At 33.0% G+C, this 18,832-nt stretch overlaps 2 protein-coding genes across 2 annotated transcripts; one reads left to right on the top strand and one right to left on the bottom strand.

Moving 5' to 3' along the window:
• The first annotated feature begins 802 nt into the window (after positions 1–802).
• On the top strand, positions 803–1,205 carry LOC127801552 (protein LIM1). Its single transcript, XM_052336790.1, has 2 exons — positions 803–1,152; positions 1,202–1,205. The coding sequence occupies exons 1-2, from the start codon at positions 803–805 to the stop codon at positions 1,203–1,205; spliced, it is 354 nt and encodes a 117-aa protein (XP_052192750.1).
• An 8,160-nt stretch (positions 1,206–9,365) lies between these two features.
• Positions 9,366–12,316, bottom strand: LOC127801867 (transcription factor bHLH130-like). The gene is made up of 6 exons (XM_052337355.1): positions 11,416–12,316; positions 10,348–10,670; positions 10,097–10,270; positions 9,913–9,978; positions 9,759–9,827; positions 9,366–9,660 (listed from the first exon to the last, which is right to left on the bottom strand). The coding sequence occupies exons 1-6, from the start codon at positions 11,990–11,992 to the stop codon at positions 9,589–9,591; spliced, it is 1,281 nt and encodes a 426-aa protein (XP_052193315.1). The 5' UTR covers positions 11,993–12,316; the 3' UTR covers positions 9,366–9,588.
• Positions 12,317–18,832: the final 6,516 nt, after the last annotated feature.

Below are 18,832 nucleotides of genomic sequence, written 5' to 3'. Positions count from 1 at the left end.
GTACAACTTTTTTATGGATGATTGTTTATACTTTTGTTATAAAGATTTTCAACTGATTTATCTAATTTACATGTTATGTGGAACCCCGTAGCTGTTATTGCTCACCTCGCAGTCATCGTTGCAAGCCCATGGCCCTCTCTATCTCGCACCGCAAGCCCACAGCTCCTTCCGAGCCACCTTGCAACTACCTGGTCGGGCCGCAGGGGTGCCTTTTGCAGTCTCCTTTACTGACCTGTGAGCCATGTTGGTCATTTGTCGCAAATCTCTTACGGCCTTCTGTCGCCCGGTCGTCCCTTTTAGACTTAATTGATCCATTTATTTATTTTTTTATTATTTTTTCTTATGACGTACCAATAGTTATATAAATCTACTGATTGATTCTGTAGACCCAATAATTTATTTTAGACTTTTATCGATAGAATCCAAATAGAATATAACCAAAACTAAACTAAATTTAATGTGTAAAAAAAAAAAAAAAAAGACTAAAATGGCTTAATCACATTAATGGGCACTCCATGTGGGGTGACGCAATTCTCACAAGTGCTTGCCACCAGCAGCTTGGCATTGCGCAGATCATGTCGCTGGTAGAGCTTCCATGAAAACAACATGAACAACTGCGATATAAAGGGTTAGGACAGAAGCACAAAATGCCACGATCGAGCTTCCTCTACATATACAGATATACGTGCGTTCGTGTGTGTGTGTGAGATAGAGAGAGAGAAAGAGAGATTGATCCGTTAATATATAGCAAATGAAGAAACAAAGCCTCTCAGAGGGGATATATACATTTGGGCGGTTGAAAATGAAGGTTTTGGGCGGGGGAAAGACCGTGGCAGTAGTGTTGGTGTTGACGGCGGTAATGGCGGGGGGATTAGTAGAGAAAGGGGAGGCGCAGAGCTGCGGGAGCACGTTCTTCTCGGCGCTGGTGCAGCTGATACCATGCCGGGCGGCGGTGGCGCCGTTCAGCCTAATTCCGCCGAGCGATGCTTGCTGCACCGCCATCAAAACCCTGGGCCAGCCTTGCCTCTGCGTCCTCGTCAACGGCCCTCCCATCTCCGGCGTCGACCGCAGCATGGCCATGCAGCTGCCCATGAAGTGCACCGCCAACTTCCAACCCTGTATACTACCAATTAGATTAACACCTCTCTCTCTGTCTCTCTCTCTTTCTCTCTCATTTTTTTTTTTTTGGTTTTTGTTGCAGGTGATCTTGGCAAGTAAAACTACTGGGAAGAGTTAGTGCCAGAGAGAAAATACTGAAGAATTATATAATAAGCCAAGAGATCGATGCAGCTGGGAGCCTCTGTCATGACTACTAAAAATAAGATGTAACTATGTGTGTGTGTGCCGCAGATGCTTTGATTTGGGCTTCTAAGTTTGACTTGCTTTTGCTTTCTTTTTAATTTCTTCTACTCTTCTCCTTGAGTTTTTCTTTTTAGATTTAAAACTATATATAAAAATATTTTACAAATTATATATAACTTCAATCAAACTTAAAATCAGAAAATAAAACTGTGTCCCCTCTCCTTTATAATTATTTTCTTGGCAATCAATCCCCTCATTCAACTTCAACATGACAGATAAATTATTCTGAAATTTTGGTCGAGATTCTGAAAACCGCCACTGCTTTTTTACATTTTTAAAGAAGCTGCAAAGACCATCTTTTTTTGTATTTAAAGTACAATGAAGTGCACAATGCAAGATGTGAATTCTTGCAGTGCTTAAATCTGAGAATTAATGTAATTACAGTGACCTTGTATATGCCCGTCATTGTTCTGCTTTTTGTTTAGGGACTATTTCATTATTAACATCGATCATTACAAATGTATACATAAATTATATTTAAATTTTGGGCTATTAGCACCAAAAAGTCAAAACTTTTTGAATTGTGCCGATTTTATTCAATCCTTCTAATTTTGACAATTAAGGCCGAATTTATAAAGTTAGTAGCAATTTTAGCTAAATTGAAATAACGAGTTGCCCGACCGTCAACCCTCAACCACGTAATACAATTTTGTTAAATACAGCTTTATAACAGCTTAACAATTTTGTTAGCCAAATTGAAATAACAGCTTTGTACAATTTTTTTTATAATAAAATGTTAAATATATTTTTTTAAGTGTGAGAGTTTAATTTTTTTTGTTACAGTTAAGATTAGCTAAACAAATCACCCTCACATTCTTTTTAAATAGCTCCAAATAAATAATCCCTTCCATCTCAGACTAAGTTTTTAGATAACTCTACAACAAATCACCCTCACTCTCATTTTATTTTTAAACAATCCCTAAAATCTAATGAAAGTTTAAATACATTTGGTGCAATGGCAAGAGGAAGGAAGAGATTTTGGAGATTTGGGCACAGTTAAATACTTTCAAGTGTCGCCACTGTCATTGACTAAAATGGTGATCCAAGTAGGACCAAAAAAATAAAATTAACAGATAGCAAAGTCATTTTATAAGCAATAATAAATAATTATTTCGTGAAAACAACTAAAGTAATACACACGCATATACATTTACCAGAATGTTTTGAAATACAATATAGAATATTATACTCCCTTAAAAAGGTGCAAAAAAAAAACATAAACTCTCTTGCTATATTACACATAAATGTTAAAATAATCAAATTTTTTTTAGAATTGCACAACAAATATATTACATTTGAATGGTATTTTTTTTATAATAAAATGTTAAATTGTTATATAAATTTGTATTTAACAAAATTATATGGTCAAACACAGCCCGTTATTTGAATTTGACTAGAATTACTTCTAACTTTACAAATTCGGCCTTAATTGCCAAAATTATAATAATTTGATAAAATTACCACAACTTGAAAATTTTTGATTTTTTTTTTGTGCTAATAGCCCTTAAATCTCTTGTGATTTGAATCATCTAATGCCCTATTCATTGTCATATCATAAATATTCAAAATCTAATTATAGAGTCTCTAATCGTCGGTGTAAGGGTAATTTCACCCTAAATTCTATACTTTTGATCTTCTATTTATTTATTAATGTTGGATTCAAGACAATAAATTGGGTTTGGAGATCGATTCTTGCTCCCCATCGGAGTGGACAACAACCCCCTTTTGTTTTTTCAGTGAGGGGGGACAAAAGAACTTATTCTTTGTTAAGCACAAGACAAGATAAGATAACGCAAGTGTTGAGGTTAAGATATATAAGTAATGAGGTTGATAATAAGACAAACAAACCCATCTCAATCGAATCCAATTGTTATTCTTAATATAGCATGGCAACTATTGGTGAGCCTAAAATATAAGATTTTGTAATTATTTAATTCTATATTGGTACCTTTTAGAGAAGTCTTTGTAATTATCTATTAGATTAATTATATTTATTATAATTATTTATTAGTATAAGGTGGTCCTATTTATCTGAGAAATATCTTTTAAATCATTAGGTAATTATCTCCTATAGTATTTATCCACTAGATAAAGAGTGATAATTATTTTTCAAATTGAATCAAACTAATTTGATGGGATTAGTTTGAATGAAGATAGACATTAATTAGTCTATAAATAGAGGATTCCTCTATTAAAAAAATAACATAGTCATACAGACAGTGAAAACAGTTTAGATCTCCAATCAAGTCCATATATGAGGGCATACACCATCATTGTGCATTTGGCTGATTGATTAAAAGCATCCAATTCAATTACAATTCAGATTTTCATACAAATAATAGCTAGAGATAAGTACGTTTTATTTAATTTTTACTAACAGTCTTAGCCCTTAGATTTTAGTTTATCACCCTAAAAAATTAACAAGCTCATTTGATTACACTTCTGTTTTAGTTTTTTGCTTTTGTTTTATTTGTAAGTAAAAATAGAAAATTCTGTTTAATTACCTTTTCAAAATTTTGAATACACAAAAAAAAAAAAAAACTTGCTTTCATTTTTTGTTTTTGTTTTCACTTTTCAATTTCACTCAATTTTTTGCCTACATTTATATTAAACAACCATTACTACTACTTTGCTCCACACTAAAATGTCAAATGAACGGTATTCACACTAACTTATAGAGAAATTTTATCCGCAGCTCATTGAATTACTCTTCACGGTCCACATTTCATCAAACTTTTCAATAATTTTAAAATACCTATTTTACCCCCACAATCAACCCTCTCCTCCGATCACCCCTAATCGTCATCCATCACCTCACGTCTCTCTTTCTCTCTCGCACCATATACACACACATATATATATAACAAGACACAATACATATATATATATATACACGGTTGCTGGGTCGACCATGACCGACCCACATACACAGATATATATATATCTATATAAATATATAAATATATTTATATATATACACACAGCATGGTCGTGACCATAGAACCCAACACACACACACATATATATATATATATATACACACACGAAAGCATGGTCGCAGCCATAAAAACCTCCACACCTCGCGGTGCTGGGGTTTCAACAACCCCCACAACACGAGGTACGAGGATTTCTCAAACCTCCGCACCATGAGGTGCGGGGGTTCGAACCCAATTTGGGTTTCAAAAACCTAAACTAGTATTTATTAATGTATTTATTTTTTATATTTTTTTATTTTAGGCCTTTTAATTTTTTTTACTCTTTTTTTAAAATATCATTGATTTCATATTATTCTCACACGTATATTTAAAATATGAAGTGTAAAAATATAATTAATATGAAAAATAACAAATATAATTAAATTTATGAGTCTTCTCATTTGTCTTATATATTTTAGACATAGTTGGGACATAGAAAAATTCAACTATCTTTTTTCTCCATCAATTTCTACTGAGTAATTAAAAACCCAAAAATAAGTAGTAGTCAATAATAAAAAAAAAATCAAAACTAACACTAAAGCAATAAAGTATAATTTAATGAACAGAAAATTAAAAAAAGAAACATTACCTATGCAATTGCAAAAAAAAAAGAGTCATCCACACCGCGAGATGCGGAGGTTTGAGAAACCCTCGCATCGTGAGATGCGGAGGTTTCTATGGCCGCGGCCATGCATTGGTTTTTGGCTCATCACCGTCCATCAAAATTGCCAAAGATAAATTGTCAAATAATACAAATAAATAAATTTTAAATATTTGTATTTTAAAGAATTATAATTTAACTAATTTTAAATTTTAAATCATCGTGTTGAATTTTTAATACTTAAAAAAATTAAATTAATTAATTTATCTTATTAAATTACTTAAAGATACACATGATTTAAAATTTAAAATTAGTTAAATTATAATTATTTGAAATGTATATATTTAAATTTTATTTATTTGTATTATTTTTTAATTTTTTATTTTATTATAATAAAAAAATAATTAAAAAAAACATTTCAAATAATACAAAAATATATATGTATGTGTTTGTGTGTGTGCGCGCGCACGAGAGAGAGAAAGAGAGAGGCGAGACGGAGGTTGACGATTGGGGGTGGTAAGAGAAGAAAGTGGGTTGTGGGCTATGGGAGAGATAAAATAGAAATTTTAAAATTGTTGTGGAATTTGAGGAGGTGTGGGTTGTGAAGAGCAAAAATATAGGCTGTGAATAGAATTTCTCCAACTTATATAGATCAACCCCCATAGCTTGACGGGTCAATAGCCCATGTGTCTTGATTGGGAGATCGTTTTATTTTATTGTTTTTAAATTATGATATATTTTATAATTTCAAATATGTTTTACCTTAAAATTAAAATCAAATATATATTTTGTATATCTAAGTCAATTTATTTTTTAAACCACATAGTGGCTACAAAATGATTGTAAACTAGTGTGTTCTAACTTCTAATGCATTTGGCAACGTAGGATTGGTCATGAATTGAATTTGTAAGATTTTCCATAAGATTCAGACCACATTTCGAACTAACATGGCCTAGAAATTTCTACAAGCGTGAAACAAAAGTAATTGTCCTAGAATTCAACTAGGAAGACACCACTCTAATATTTAAGTCAATAAAGAATTCTAGATATAGCTTATAAGCTTGAAAGAGTAGTGTACAATGTCCTACATTTGACTCACTTCTTGAGATCTTTTTATATTTTTTGGATTGAGTTTCATAATAAAGATCACGATGAGAATTAGCTAACCCTTACCCCATGTGCAAATGATTAGTTGATTCCTCCTGATTTTGCAAATTTATGAGTTATTTGGATTAATGTTGTTGTAAAGATACAACAATCAGAATTTATTTGTCTTAGGATAGACCAAAGGTGATTTGGTTGAGCCCAGTAAGAAGACAGGACGAGGTCTGTACTAGTGAATAGTGCCAGTAGGTGTTCGAGGCTGCTCGAGGGAATAGTTCAATCCGTTGTTCAAGAACACAATGATGTGTGTGGGGCAAGGTTTGATCCGTTATTCGAAAGAGTGTGAAGCCCTAGAAGATTCCCCAAGGAGATCACCCAAAATGGATGGCTTGGAAGGTCTTCAGTAGGCAGTTGGACTCAATGAGGTCTTCGAAACATGATAAGACCCATAGGGGTCTTCGACTCTAATCCTAGAGGTACAACTTTTGGGAGAGCTGGGAATGTCTCCAAGAGGTGCTATGGGGTTTCAAAGGAGTCTACAGAAAAGTCTCTAGTGTTCGAGAGAGTTGATACATATCTAGAAAGACTTAGTATGTAGTTGAAAAGGTCTTCCAAGTCTTTGCGTTTGCAACACAGAGACGGTCAGAAGGCATACACATGGGGATATTTCCCACACAGGCCCTCCGATGCCTAAGTAGAAGTTGTCATCATGCAAAAGAGAGTATGTGGATGAGATGTCATGCATGCAATGTGGAATTCAGAGTGGTTGTGGGTCTTCGGAAGAGCTATGTTGGTAGATTTGGAATACTTAATTCTAGCTTAGGCCTGGGCCTTCGGAGTTTGGATCTGGATCCTGAAGGTGTGGGGGACCAAGCAGTATTTATAACAATCAAAAGATGTTGGGACACATGCATAAAGACGCATGGCAAGACCCTTCGAGTAAGAGACAAGAGTCTTCGAGTACCTTGGGTTAAGATTGGAAGGCCGAAAAAAAAGGTCTTTGAAAGGCCAAAATGAGGCCCCGAAGAGACGAGATAGGTTAGGCAAATACCTTTGTGGAACAACTCAAAGAGTCTTTGGCATGACCTTCCGAAAGACTCCCTTTTTGGTAACGTCCTTTACTTCTTGGCAACTCCCATTTTGAAAGGTATCTTGGGGTTATCCTACAACAATTAGGATTATTAAGTACGGTATATCTTGTCCTGAGCTAATAAATATTAGGGCATGTGACACCCAAAAAAATTGAAATGCCTATCTTATGTTTTTCCATACCAAGCTTATGTTTATTTGTTCCCTAAATTATAGTCATTGCCTCTAGATGAATGCTTAACAGATAAGTATTTCGAGACTTTCTTCTACTTGAATCATGTTTTGTAAACACTATCTCTATCCTGACTTAAAAATACTTTGATGCCCATCTTTTATCTGAACTAGGAGCAATTCAAGAGTATTATCTATCCAAGATCCAAATTTCTCATTGTAATTGGCTATTCAAAGTCAACTCGTGTTTTGACCTTTAGCATAGTTTTACTAAGATGACACTCCCTTATTTGTTCAAACATCATAAGCATTGCTATTAATATTAACGTTGTAAATTTAACAAATTATTATTTTTAATGATCAAGTCGAAGTGGTTATGCATAATTCAACTCATTTAGCATCTCTACTCCTCACCTATAGACTAGTTTTCAACTGTTATTTATCATTCTACTTACTATTCACTATTAAACTAATCATTTTTTATACCAAATTATAAAATGTTTAGCTTTTTTTTTTTTAATTTTAAAAACTGATAGTGTTATTAAATAATATGTTGAGTTCTCTTTTCTTAACATAAAACAAAAATTAAAAGTTAACAATTCTCTCCGACACGCCCTCAGTTTAGAGTTGGCAATAGTTTGGTTTGATTTTAGTTTTTGTCAAAATCATAACCAAATCAGACTTAAATTACTAAAACCAAAATCAAACCATTACTTATTGAATTTAAAAATTAAAAACCATAACCAAACCATTCGATTTCGCTTCGATTTCAATTTTAACCATGATTTTTTTAGTTTGATCCATAATCTATCACCAGGTTTTATTTTTTTAATATTTAATTAATTATTTTTATTAATAATTATTTGATTGATAAAAATAAAATAATTTAAGAATAAGTTTTATTTTTATTTGTTAATTACTTTATAAATGTTAAATATTTTATATATTTGTAATGCATTAGTTAAAATACTTATAAAAAAATGTATTTGTCAATATATATATTATGTGTATGTATAATATATTAAATAAATAAATATTATATATATATTCGGTTTGGTTTCAGTTCGAATTTCGGTTTGGATTTAGTGAAAATCATAATCAAATTATACTCATTGAAATAGTGTTCGATTTTTTCTCAAACCAAATTATTGTTCAGTTAAACGATTTTTAACCACATTGACCGATTCGATTTGGTTCCCCCACGATTTTGATTGCAAGAACTATCTCTATTTTTGATAGATGCTTTTAATTGTTATGTTAGTTAAAAGATGCATATGAGTCACTTAAGTGTATACAATTGAAATTCAACAAAAGAGAATGGCCACCTTTATAAATACAAAGAAGCTACTACTGTGTCCATTTGTACTTGGGCTGTCATCCCCTTGCGAATGCCCCCACCACTAAACCCTTTTAGTGATGAGGAGGTAAACTTGGATATTATCTACCAGCAGCTGTTGTTGCTGGGTGAGGATTCGAACTTGAAGACTACCCTAGTTCACCTCCCCTGACCAACCGCTGAGATCGCCCCATGGGAACTGTATCCATTTGTACTTGCATGCATGAACCTATCATTACTCGTATCTGAAGTTTATCCCTTTTATTTTTGGATTGTTCAGATATTTTTGCCGTGTCATATTCTATTTAAGGTTGTAGAATTGCGCCCCCAGTTCTAAATTCAAAACCACCTTCTACAGGATACCTGAGCAGTGCCGTGTAGCTTCAAATCAAGGAAATAAATGCTTGTAACACGAACAGGGGGGACCAGACCTAATATTAGGCTTAAATGGCGCATTGACTTCTGAAAGCAGACATTATAAAAAAGGAGGAAAAGATATGGCTTTTAGGGCTACAGCTTTCACAAATATAGATTTGTTCAGCCAATTCCACAATACGTGCACAAATTTAATTCATACAGATCATCTGAACCCAACTCAAGTTTCCCAATCTGATATAATGTTCACTTTCTCCACCAACAAAAGGACAAAAATCTATGCTAGGCTCTTTGTGGTAAGGTTCATCTCAAGTTGGCTGAATGTCCAACTAAACATAGCAAATCCATGAAATAAGGTACAATTGGAGCATGTGATAGTCATTATTGCTATACAAGAAGGAATATCCAAAGGATGGTTAATCTTCTACTTGATCTGGGTTGTGTGATGACTATTACAAATGCTTTCAGCTTCAGGCCCACATACTATTTAAGGGTGAATCGAAAAAGGTAAGTTAGCTCGCTATCTTTTCCCCTTTCCATCTTCTCTTTCCTAGCATCTTCTGTACACAAGCAAGTCATACAGTGGGACTTGAAATTTGTTTCTGCGTACTCGAACACTTGCACTTCGCCCGAGTATCCGCGAGAGTCTGCACCAAATGCAAGAAATTTCATGAGGGAAGATAAAGTTTGTTCCAGATACAAGTGGTTCGAATGTGATGGAAGGATGATCAGTTGTGTGGCATACTGTAACTTGTTTCTGAAGGTCTTTAATGTACTCGACCGCCAAATCTAACATATCAGCCGTGTTGGTTTGCTGGCAAGTGAAAACAGAGCGAATTTCAGATTGTAATTATACTTTAGCAGTGAAATTGCGTGGCAATGGGAGTCTTGGAAACTACCTTGTCCATGTTTGGGAACAACTCTTGCAATTTTTTCATTCTTTGACTGATTCGTGTTCTTCTCATCTGGAATTAATACACCAAAATGCATATCAAAGGAATGAATAGGGCCAATTATCCCCAACAAGAACCATAAGACACCAGAAGAATATATTCCATCTAGTAATTGTAGCTGAAGAATTACCCTCTCTGCTATGCTCCGAGGGTGCGTTGCGCACCCCCTTTTGGCCCTGGTTTTGCAAGGGACAGCGTCTTGTTGAAACTGCAAGTACTTTTCTATGGCAGCCAACTCAGCAGAAGTTTTTGGCAAGCTCAAATGGTGAGTCAAACCAGTAGTGTAATTTCTGGAGTCCTCATTCTGATAACAAATACATAGTCATGACAAGGAAGCATAAGCGGTACATGAATGAAAGTAATAAAATGGTCAAATGATACCTGACTTTGCGTTAAAGTGAAACCAGAGAACTTCTCTTCATCGTCTCTGTTTCTCTTTATGCCAGTGAACCCAGAATTATTCCAAGAATCATTTTGAAAGCTGGGTCCATAAAAACCATTGCTGCTATTATCATTACCAAAGCGCCCGTTTTCCGGACTACTGCTTTCATTTCTGTTCTCAATGATCTGAGGCATGAATCTTGAGGAAGAAGATGGCCCAGATGAGAAATTTATATGATCATTCAATCTACTAGTCTGATTGGCTCTTCCATTGGCTCCATTACCAACTTTAAAATTCCCCCCGTCTCTCATAACAGAAAATCCTGGCATTAATCGCAAGTTTTCAGCAATAAATTCTTAAGTAAAAAATAGGATAAAAATACAATAGGAATTCATATCATGAACGATTTCAAATAACCAGAGAAGGGTGATTAAAATGTTGCACCGCTGGGTAGAAAAAAGACCTGCTCAGATACGTTACTAAAATGCTGAGCTCCAGGACTCCATAAACATGAAATTCCACAGCCAAAATATTGCAGCACAGTGGCTGTCTGAAGGGGAGGATTGGGATGTGGGGTTCCGTTTCCAGTACCTTGTTCTTTATCATCATTATTTCCATAGTTTGATTTTCTGCTAACTGATTTTTTATATACATTAAGCCTCCTTTCTGCAATACGCATTTGCAGACTTCCTTTTCGCCTTTATAACCTTGACGACAGGGTCAACTCCATATGTGGTAAAAGATTTTTTTCTTTTTCGGTTGAAGAAAGGACTTGCTCTTAAAACATTATTATTCGGCATTTCCATTTCCATTCGTTCCTGCTTTCTTCGGATCCAAACAGAAGTTAAAAGTCAACTCTATTGTCTTTTTAAGCATTATTGTTCGCATTTTCCTTTCCTTGCCCTTTTTTCCTCAGATCCAAACAGAAACTAAAAGTCAACTCGTTTTGCCAGCTTAATTGATCTGGTTCCTACTACCAGCCGTGTGTGAATAAACATTCAAGTATACAGTAACAAGAAAATAGAATCCTAAACCCCGAGCAAAAGCAAGAAAAGGAAGGACCATACCATTTTCGGTGGCCAAATTAGAGAAAAGCCCCGGCGGGGAGCTGCTTTGCCTGACAAGATTCGAGCAATTGCCACCGTTCGCATTCCCCTGCACCGGACTCCGCATAGCCGCACCATTTGTAACCTTATACAAGCCGTCAATATTAGCATGACTGCCCCCTAAATTTGAAGGATTTGACAAATCGTTATGATTCAGCGAATTCTGGTACATGTTATATTGATTCGCTTCCGGGGTCTCATTCTTTGTGGCAAACTGCAGATCTTGCGGCTCCGAATCGCCGTTAGAAGACACGAACCTCGCGAAAATAGCTTCCGATTCAGGACTCGAAGACTGATGAGGATTCAGAAATTCCTCGCATCCAACAGCGCCGCCGTCGACGAGGCTGGTGAAGAAGGAGCTCGGCGCCGAGCGGTACCGCATTAGGACAGAGCTCGGCTGATTCTGCTGATTCGAGTACAGATCTGAGCTCGCAAACTCTTTGCTCTTCACAAACTGCCCATCTGGATGCTTGAAAGCAGACGAGAACAAGAGATTCGTCTCTCTCGGTATCGTCTGTGAGCCCCCGACCCCATACATAGCTCAAAATTCGAAAATCAACTCGTACTCGAACTTAGAAACTCGAAAATCAGCTTCAATCAAAGCAAATCTTCAGCTAAGCAGCACTGGAATAAGCGAATCCAGCACGAAACGCAGAGTTCTCCAACACTGCGATTTGATCGGTCAGAACAAATTCAATGATGATTTTCAGTGCTCTGAAGCCAAATCAAAGCCTCACTTTAAAGCACTGAAATCAAAGAGCTTAGGGAGGGAGGGAGAGGGAGAGAGAGGTTATGTTCCATTTATGTGTGAATCCCAGAAATGGGCACGAAATGAAAAGGCTATCTATCTGTATCGGGTGCGGGGGTACTTTGGCGTATTTATTGAGTTGATCCTTCCATATTGGCCCCTCAACTTCTATACTATTTACGGGAATGCCGTTGTGACCTCAGGTGGTCCGTGACGGCTCTATCTTATCCACATTTTACTTTGTAATGAAGGGTCTGTTTGGAGGTATCTATTAAATGCAGTCGCTTTTGTTCCTTTCGCCCACCTAAATCTTTTTTTTTTTTTTTTAACTAAAAACTTTTTCCAATCCTCAATAAATACTCTCCTTCTTCCTCCTAAAATTTCAGTTACTTAGATGTCTTAAACTATTTATTTCTTTCAGTTAATGAGATTTTTATCAAAAATTCCTTTCGAAATCATTTTTTGGCCAAAAAAAAAAAAACTATATTTATGTGCCAAAAAAATGAATTACCATTTTAAACAATTACACACAAGTATTTAATTATAAATTAATTAAAAATAAAAATACTGAACTCACTCTTAACCGGAAGAGAGTGTCCTGAATTGATGAATTTAGAGAGGAAAAAAATGGATAAAAGAACAATGAAAAAATGTAGCCATTAATCTTAATTAATTAATTTTTAAACCCAAATAAAATCTCAATTTATGTATTAAAAAAATGAAAAATCTAAGCAAATTTTAATTTTATCTTTGAATCGCAATCTTTCAATTTAATCAGAAACCATATTTACTAAGGAAAAAACCCCCCAAAAAAAAGAAAATTTAAAGAATCGCGTGTTTGAAAATTCAGTCAAAAAACATATTTAATGAGAAAGAAAACAAAAAAATAATAATAATTTTTTAGAGATTTCTTTATTTTCACAATTCAAAAATAAATAAAAAAATATGTATAGTGGTAATGCTGGTATAGTAGATGGTTTCTAAAATATTAGGACTTATTATAATAACTAGCTATTAGTGACATATGAAAAGACAAAATGAAGTACTAGAGACTGAATTGAAATCTGATTAATAGAAAAGCGATGGATGGGGAGAACTTGCTGTGTGATGATTTGTATTTATATTTGAAAGAAAGTAAGAAGTTGCTGTGATGATTTGTAAGGCTTTTAAGGTATTGGTTCTAATCTTTGAAAATAAAGGCTTGACGATGATGATTTGTATTTATATTTGTAGTAAAATTTTAACTTTTGTCTCCAAATCAAATGTTGCTTAAAATTTTTTAAGTGGAACCAAATCTCTTTGTAGGATGATCACATGGCCATTGTCTTGATACCAAATCTCTTTTCTTTTCTTAAACAAACCAAAGAATCCACCCCATTAGTTAGGATAACGAATGGAAGATACCAACGAGAATAATAATTTTAAAAAAAAAAAAAACAAGGGAAATACTATAGCCAATTGGACTCAGTGTCAATGGATTATGCTACGTACCATCCTCCTCTCCATCACCTTAACTTTCAAATGGATTAACTAAATTCTCTTAAAACTTAATTTGTAAAAGAAAATTCAGACAACTATATGCTTGGATATTCAATTAAAAACCGTATGCATTGAGCAAAAAACAATAAAATTTAAAGAATTTATGTTTAAAAATTGTATGTATCTTGAAAAAAATAATAATTCTTTTGAGATTATTTTGCTTTCAAGTTTCAAAGATAAATTGGAGATTAATTTACTTTTATGATTAAATGATAAATAAGATTTTGTTGAGATTATGAACTAATTGATAAAAAGTCGGTTATCAATATTCACAAGCATTTGGTAATAGGACAAAATGGTTTCAAAGAAAAAAAATGTGAAATCATTTGAAACCCTACCCACTGTTACCTATCTTCGTTTCTCTGTGTCATTGTTGTAGATTTTGTCGAGTTTGAGCTCGTGTCAAGCTGGAGCCCGAGCTCAATTTATCAACTTTTTGGTGAGCCGAGCTCGAGTCTTGAAAGTGATTCGGCAAGTCGAGTATGAGCTCAACAAAACTTAATTTAACTCGACTGGATTTAAATCTTATTAAAATATTATATATAAAGTCTTATAGTTTGTAGTATATAAATTTACTAAATTAGCCTACTTCCATAAGTCAACCACATTATTCAATACATTAGCCGCCTCCAGAAGTCAACCCTCGCTTGGAAGAGGGCTGGATTTGCGTTCGATCACCTATTTATGAGTTTGTTTGACTTTGATGCAAAAGTCAGCCCTTGGTATAATCTTTTTAAAAAATTTAGACAAAAAAGTACTATTGAAATGATAATATCAGTAAGAATTCAAGAAATTCGAGAATATTAATTATCAACAGATCATATTATTTTAGGAAAAAAAATTATTTGCACGACATTATCCTTTAAACATGCATTTATTTCACCTTAAAAGTCTCGATGAAGGAAAAGAACTGATGTTCCTAACCAACCAACAACCTTTGCGTACAGACGCAGGCAGCTACTGCAATGTTCAACGCATATTTTGTCTGCCAGATGGGGCAAAACTGAAAGAGTCGACAACCAAAGGGCCCTCTCACCAAATTTTTTCTACTAATACACAAACATGTTTGTACAGTTAAAATGTTATTTTTAGTTCACAATACTAATATATGAAAATGGTGTGACTAAAAATCATAATTCATAAATACATTTCAAATCAAATGTAATTTTATCAAACATTTAAATATTTTAATTGTCAAGATATTACGAAATATCGGTACATATGAATCTCAAAATGTTAGGTTGCACACAAACAAAAATGGGAAACGTTTTTTATACGAAACAAAAATACGAAAACGATATTTTTTGAAAAGTTAAGGAAACAAAAATTTGGGGTAAATTGTAAATTTTAAAAATATAAGGCTATATGTAATAAATAATTAAAACTCTAAGTGTTAGAACAAAATAAATATGGGTGTATGTGAAATTAATTTATAATTTATATGATATAAATAGTATTATATGTTGTAAACCTTAAATTGTAAATTTGTAAATGCAGTAAAGCCTAAAAGTTTGGAACAGCTAAAGAGAGACTCGGGTGTTCGTTACTTTTGCTGTCGACCCGTCTTATTGCGCCACCAATCGCTATTGCATTCTTCATCTATACCGTCATCGTCGTCTTTCTCGCCATCAACGTATCGCCTCATCTCTCTAGTCGCTTTAGTCATTATTTTGTCTCTCACCACCAACTCATCTTGTCTCACCCTCACCATTGCATCTTCCATCTTATTGGGCTTCGATAATCGTTGCCTCTCACCCTTCTTCGTCATCGCAGTCGTCAAAAACATGTTTTCGACTATTTTTCCTAAATTGTGAAATAGCCCATAACGTTTCGCAATTTACAGAAATAGTATGAAAACCATTTCAAACGGATTTTGTCGTTTCCAAATCAAGAAACGAGGCCATTTTTACCATTTTCATGCTTTTAAGCTGAAATGTATAAATTATAATTAAAATAAGGAATCAAAGATGATCATTTATATTTTAGATAATCAACAAAAGGTTTTTAAATGAAAATAAAAATTCTAGGGCTTTATCTCATACAAGCCGTTACGTTTGTCACATCCTCAACAGTGCTATTATCTCTAAGTACAAATCACATAGAAGTCTAATTCAACTATACTTGTCCAAATGTAAAAAAAAAAAAAAAAAAAGACAAATCAAAGTAAGAGGGATTGTTGCTTTCCCCAGTGGCACTTACTCCCTCGTCTCTATTATAAGCGCAAATCATACAGCCGTTTTTAAGCCTTGACTTTGAGATATATATTTTGACTCTTAACGAAATTCAAAGGTTATCAATAAAAATGTTGACTTTTGAGATATTATTCAAAGGATAACTTGTATTTGTATATACGTTTGACTTTTTCAACATTTGACCAATACTAGTTTGAAAATGTTGAAACTCAACGCAATCTAGCCTACCCAACTTAATTAAGGTTGCAGCCATATATGTACATATATAGACAACAATTTCATGTTAATTTAAAAAAAATAATTAAAAAATAAATTGGTCTACATTTTTTTATTTTACGAGAGGAGATTTCAATATCAATAATAATCTAAGTTGTAACAAAGGATTTTGAAACATATAAAAATATAATTTTTAGATATATTTGTCTATCATATATTTAAGTCGATTGACAAAAATATTTTATTTTTTACAATTACAAACACCTATAAAAACTAGTCAATCAATCATAGATTTTATTATGAATTCGGGTGTTTTGGCACTCAGGTTGTGCATTTGACTCATGATGACGAAGAATATTTAAAACGATTGATAAAATTAAAAAATTAAGATACGATACTGTTATTGAAAATAAATATTTTTTTTAACTATAAAAAATAAAAGAATGGTCTATCCCTGCTAAAAATTGCAATGCAAAATGATAGCAAGTGGAAAGCTTATAATCATGCAATTGCCTTGACCAGCATTGGAGAGAAGAAAAGAGTGCATTTTCAAGGGCTTTTTACATAGTATGGAAAATAATTCTATAATCATCATAGAATTAATAGAGAGTAAAGTTCGCAATCATAACTTTGTTTTAACACCTATTGATGATCATTGAAACAATAATTGGATGTTTGTGCATCATGAGATAAATTATTGGTTCAATGCATTTATGCAAAATTGACATCCACCTAAGGAAAATTAAATTAAATTTAGGTTATATAATTTTATTATTGTGTATCACACATATTTTGAATATTATTTATATTATTTTATTTTAATGTATCATTCTCTTTCTCTTTAATAATGAATGCAATTAGGTACTATTATTACCAAAATTTAACTATTAAAAATTTTTAATGTGAGACTGAGTGTATAGTGTTCGCTTGACTTCAAGAACCAAGAAGTGGCTCTGGATGGAAGGACTTATCGGGAGCAATTTCCTCCCGATGAGCCCTTCTATCCGGAGCCATTTCTTATTTTTTGAAACCAATCAGACACTGTATATCTGGTCCTACATTATAAATTTTAAATTGTTATATTTTGAAAATAACAAATACCCTCTTTAAAATAATTTGGAAGATGAATTTTATACAATATTTTTTTAAAAAAAAGGCAAGCGCTTCTTCTTTATCTAATACATGATTAAATAACTCACCAAATCCAGTTTTTATTTTTTTATTTTATTTCTTAAGGTATATATCAATTATAAAACAAGCCAGTTGATCCACAACCAATTGCAGGATGGTTTGTTGTTGCCGGTTGTCACACCAATATATATATATTTTTTAAATTGACTCTTGAAAATTTAGCTCTTTACACACCAATCTATTATGTGACATCACTTACATGAATTTTAAATCTTAATTATCTTTAAAACACATATCACATAAAGTTACCATATCATATATATATCCCTCTATTCCATTATTCACTTCTTCCCTGAGTGAGTATATATATTTATTAGTCTAGTTGTTGTGGAGTGACCGAACTTTCTTCATTATTTATATAATAATTTGAATAAAATGTTATGCTCTAAAGACAAGAAGTGGCAACGTGTGAAATGGCAATGGCCCCCTCCGGTGGCCTTTCATCCAACAAGGAGTCCAAACTATCTTTAATAAGACTATTTTAAGCTAATTGCACCAAACACAACTTCCATCAAACTATCTTAATATAGGACTATTTTAAAGTCATGGCAATGCCAATTAAGTATGTTTCCTGTCCACAACAACACAAAGTACATGTTTGTCTTTAAAAAAGGTGCCTTGTACTTCCATCAAAATTGAATATACATATATATATATAGCATAAAATTATACTATCATTAACTACTAAAAATGAGCCACAATGAGCTGATCCCACAAAAGCTGTGTAATCCTGTTTCATATTTTGATTTGTTGTGGACTTAGGAAACTTTGGGCTACATTTAATTTTAAAAAATATTTTTTTATTTTTATCTTAAATATTTTTTAGTTAAAACTATTTGCCCCGTTACATATTTTAAAAATAATTTTTTTAATTTTTAACTAAAATTATATCTAATGATTTTAAGCTCTTTCAATTAAATTAGATGACAAAAGAGATAAAGGAAAACAAAACAAAAATTAGATTTAAAAAATTTGATTATAAAATAGAACTGATATATTGTTATGGTGTTGAGTAGTTATCTATATGCTTCATACCAATTAGGATGAATAAAGTATAATTTCTTGCGGATTTTTATGTGATGTTCTAAATAATTAAACAGGTCAATACTATTTATTAAAGTAAAAAAAAAAAAAAAAGCATCATATTATGAAAAAGAAATAGAATAAAGTGCGAATGATATCAAAATAAAGAGAAGCAACTTTTGAAGTATTTGGTTATCCAAAAAGGAAAAAAAAAAAATTGAAGAATTTAGGAATGGACATGGAATAGATGCTGTGGAATCATATGCTATATTATTGTAACAGATTAGATAATGGATTCATATAGTGGGTTGGATTCTATCCCCATTAATTAACTTGCTATAATTGGAAAATGCAAAGTTAGGGCATTCCTGTGCTAACAGGAATGTGCCCATTGTTCTTCTTCTTCTTCTTCTTCTTTTTAAACCAAAAAGGGGCAATTAAAAAATTAAGTATGAAATGTAGTGTTTGG

This window comes from Diospyros lotus, chromosome 5 (assembly GCF_014633365.1).
Source record: "Diospyros lotus cultivar Yz01 chromosome 5, ASM1463336v1, whole genome shotgun sequence".
Taxonomy (NCBI): Eukaryota; Viridiplantae; Streptophyta; class Magnoliopsida; order Ericales; family Ebenaceae; genus Diospyros; species Diospyros lotus.
The sequence above is the reverse complement of the archived record's forward strand: the minus strand, read 5'-3'. Positions and strand labels throughout refer to the sequence as shown.

Coding starts and splice junctions, on each gene's coding strand:
- LOC127801552 (XM_052336790.1), top strand. CDS start 803: ATGAAGGTTTTGGGCGGGGGAAAGACCGTGGCAGTAGTGTTGGTGTTG.
- LOC127801867 (XM_052337355.1), bottom strand. CDS start 11,992: ATGTATGGGGTCGGGGGCTCACAGACGATACCGAGAGAGACGAATCTC. Junction 10,671..11,415: donor TAATTTGGCCACCGAAAATG/GTATGGTCCTTC, acceptor GATTAATGCCAG/GATTTTCTGTTATGAGAGAC. Junction 9,661..9,758: donor ACCTTCAGAAACAAGTTACA/GTATGCCACACA, acceptor CATTTGGTGCAG/ACTCTCGCGGATACTCGGGC.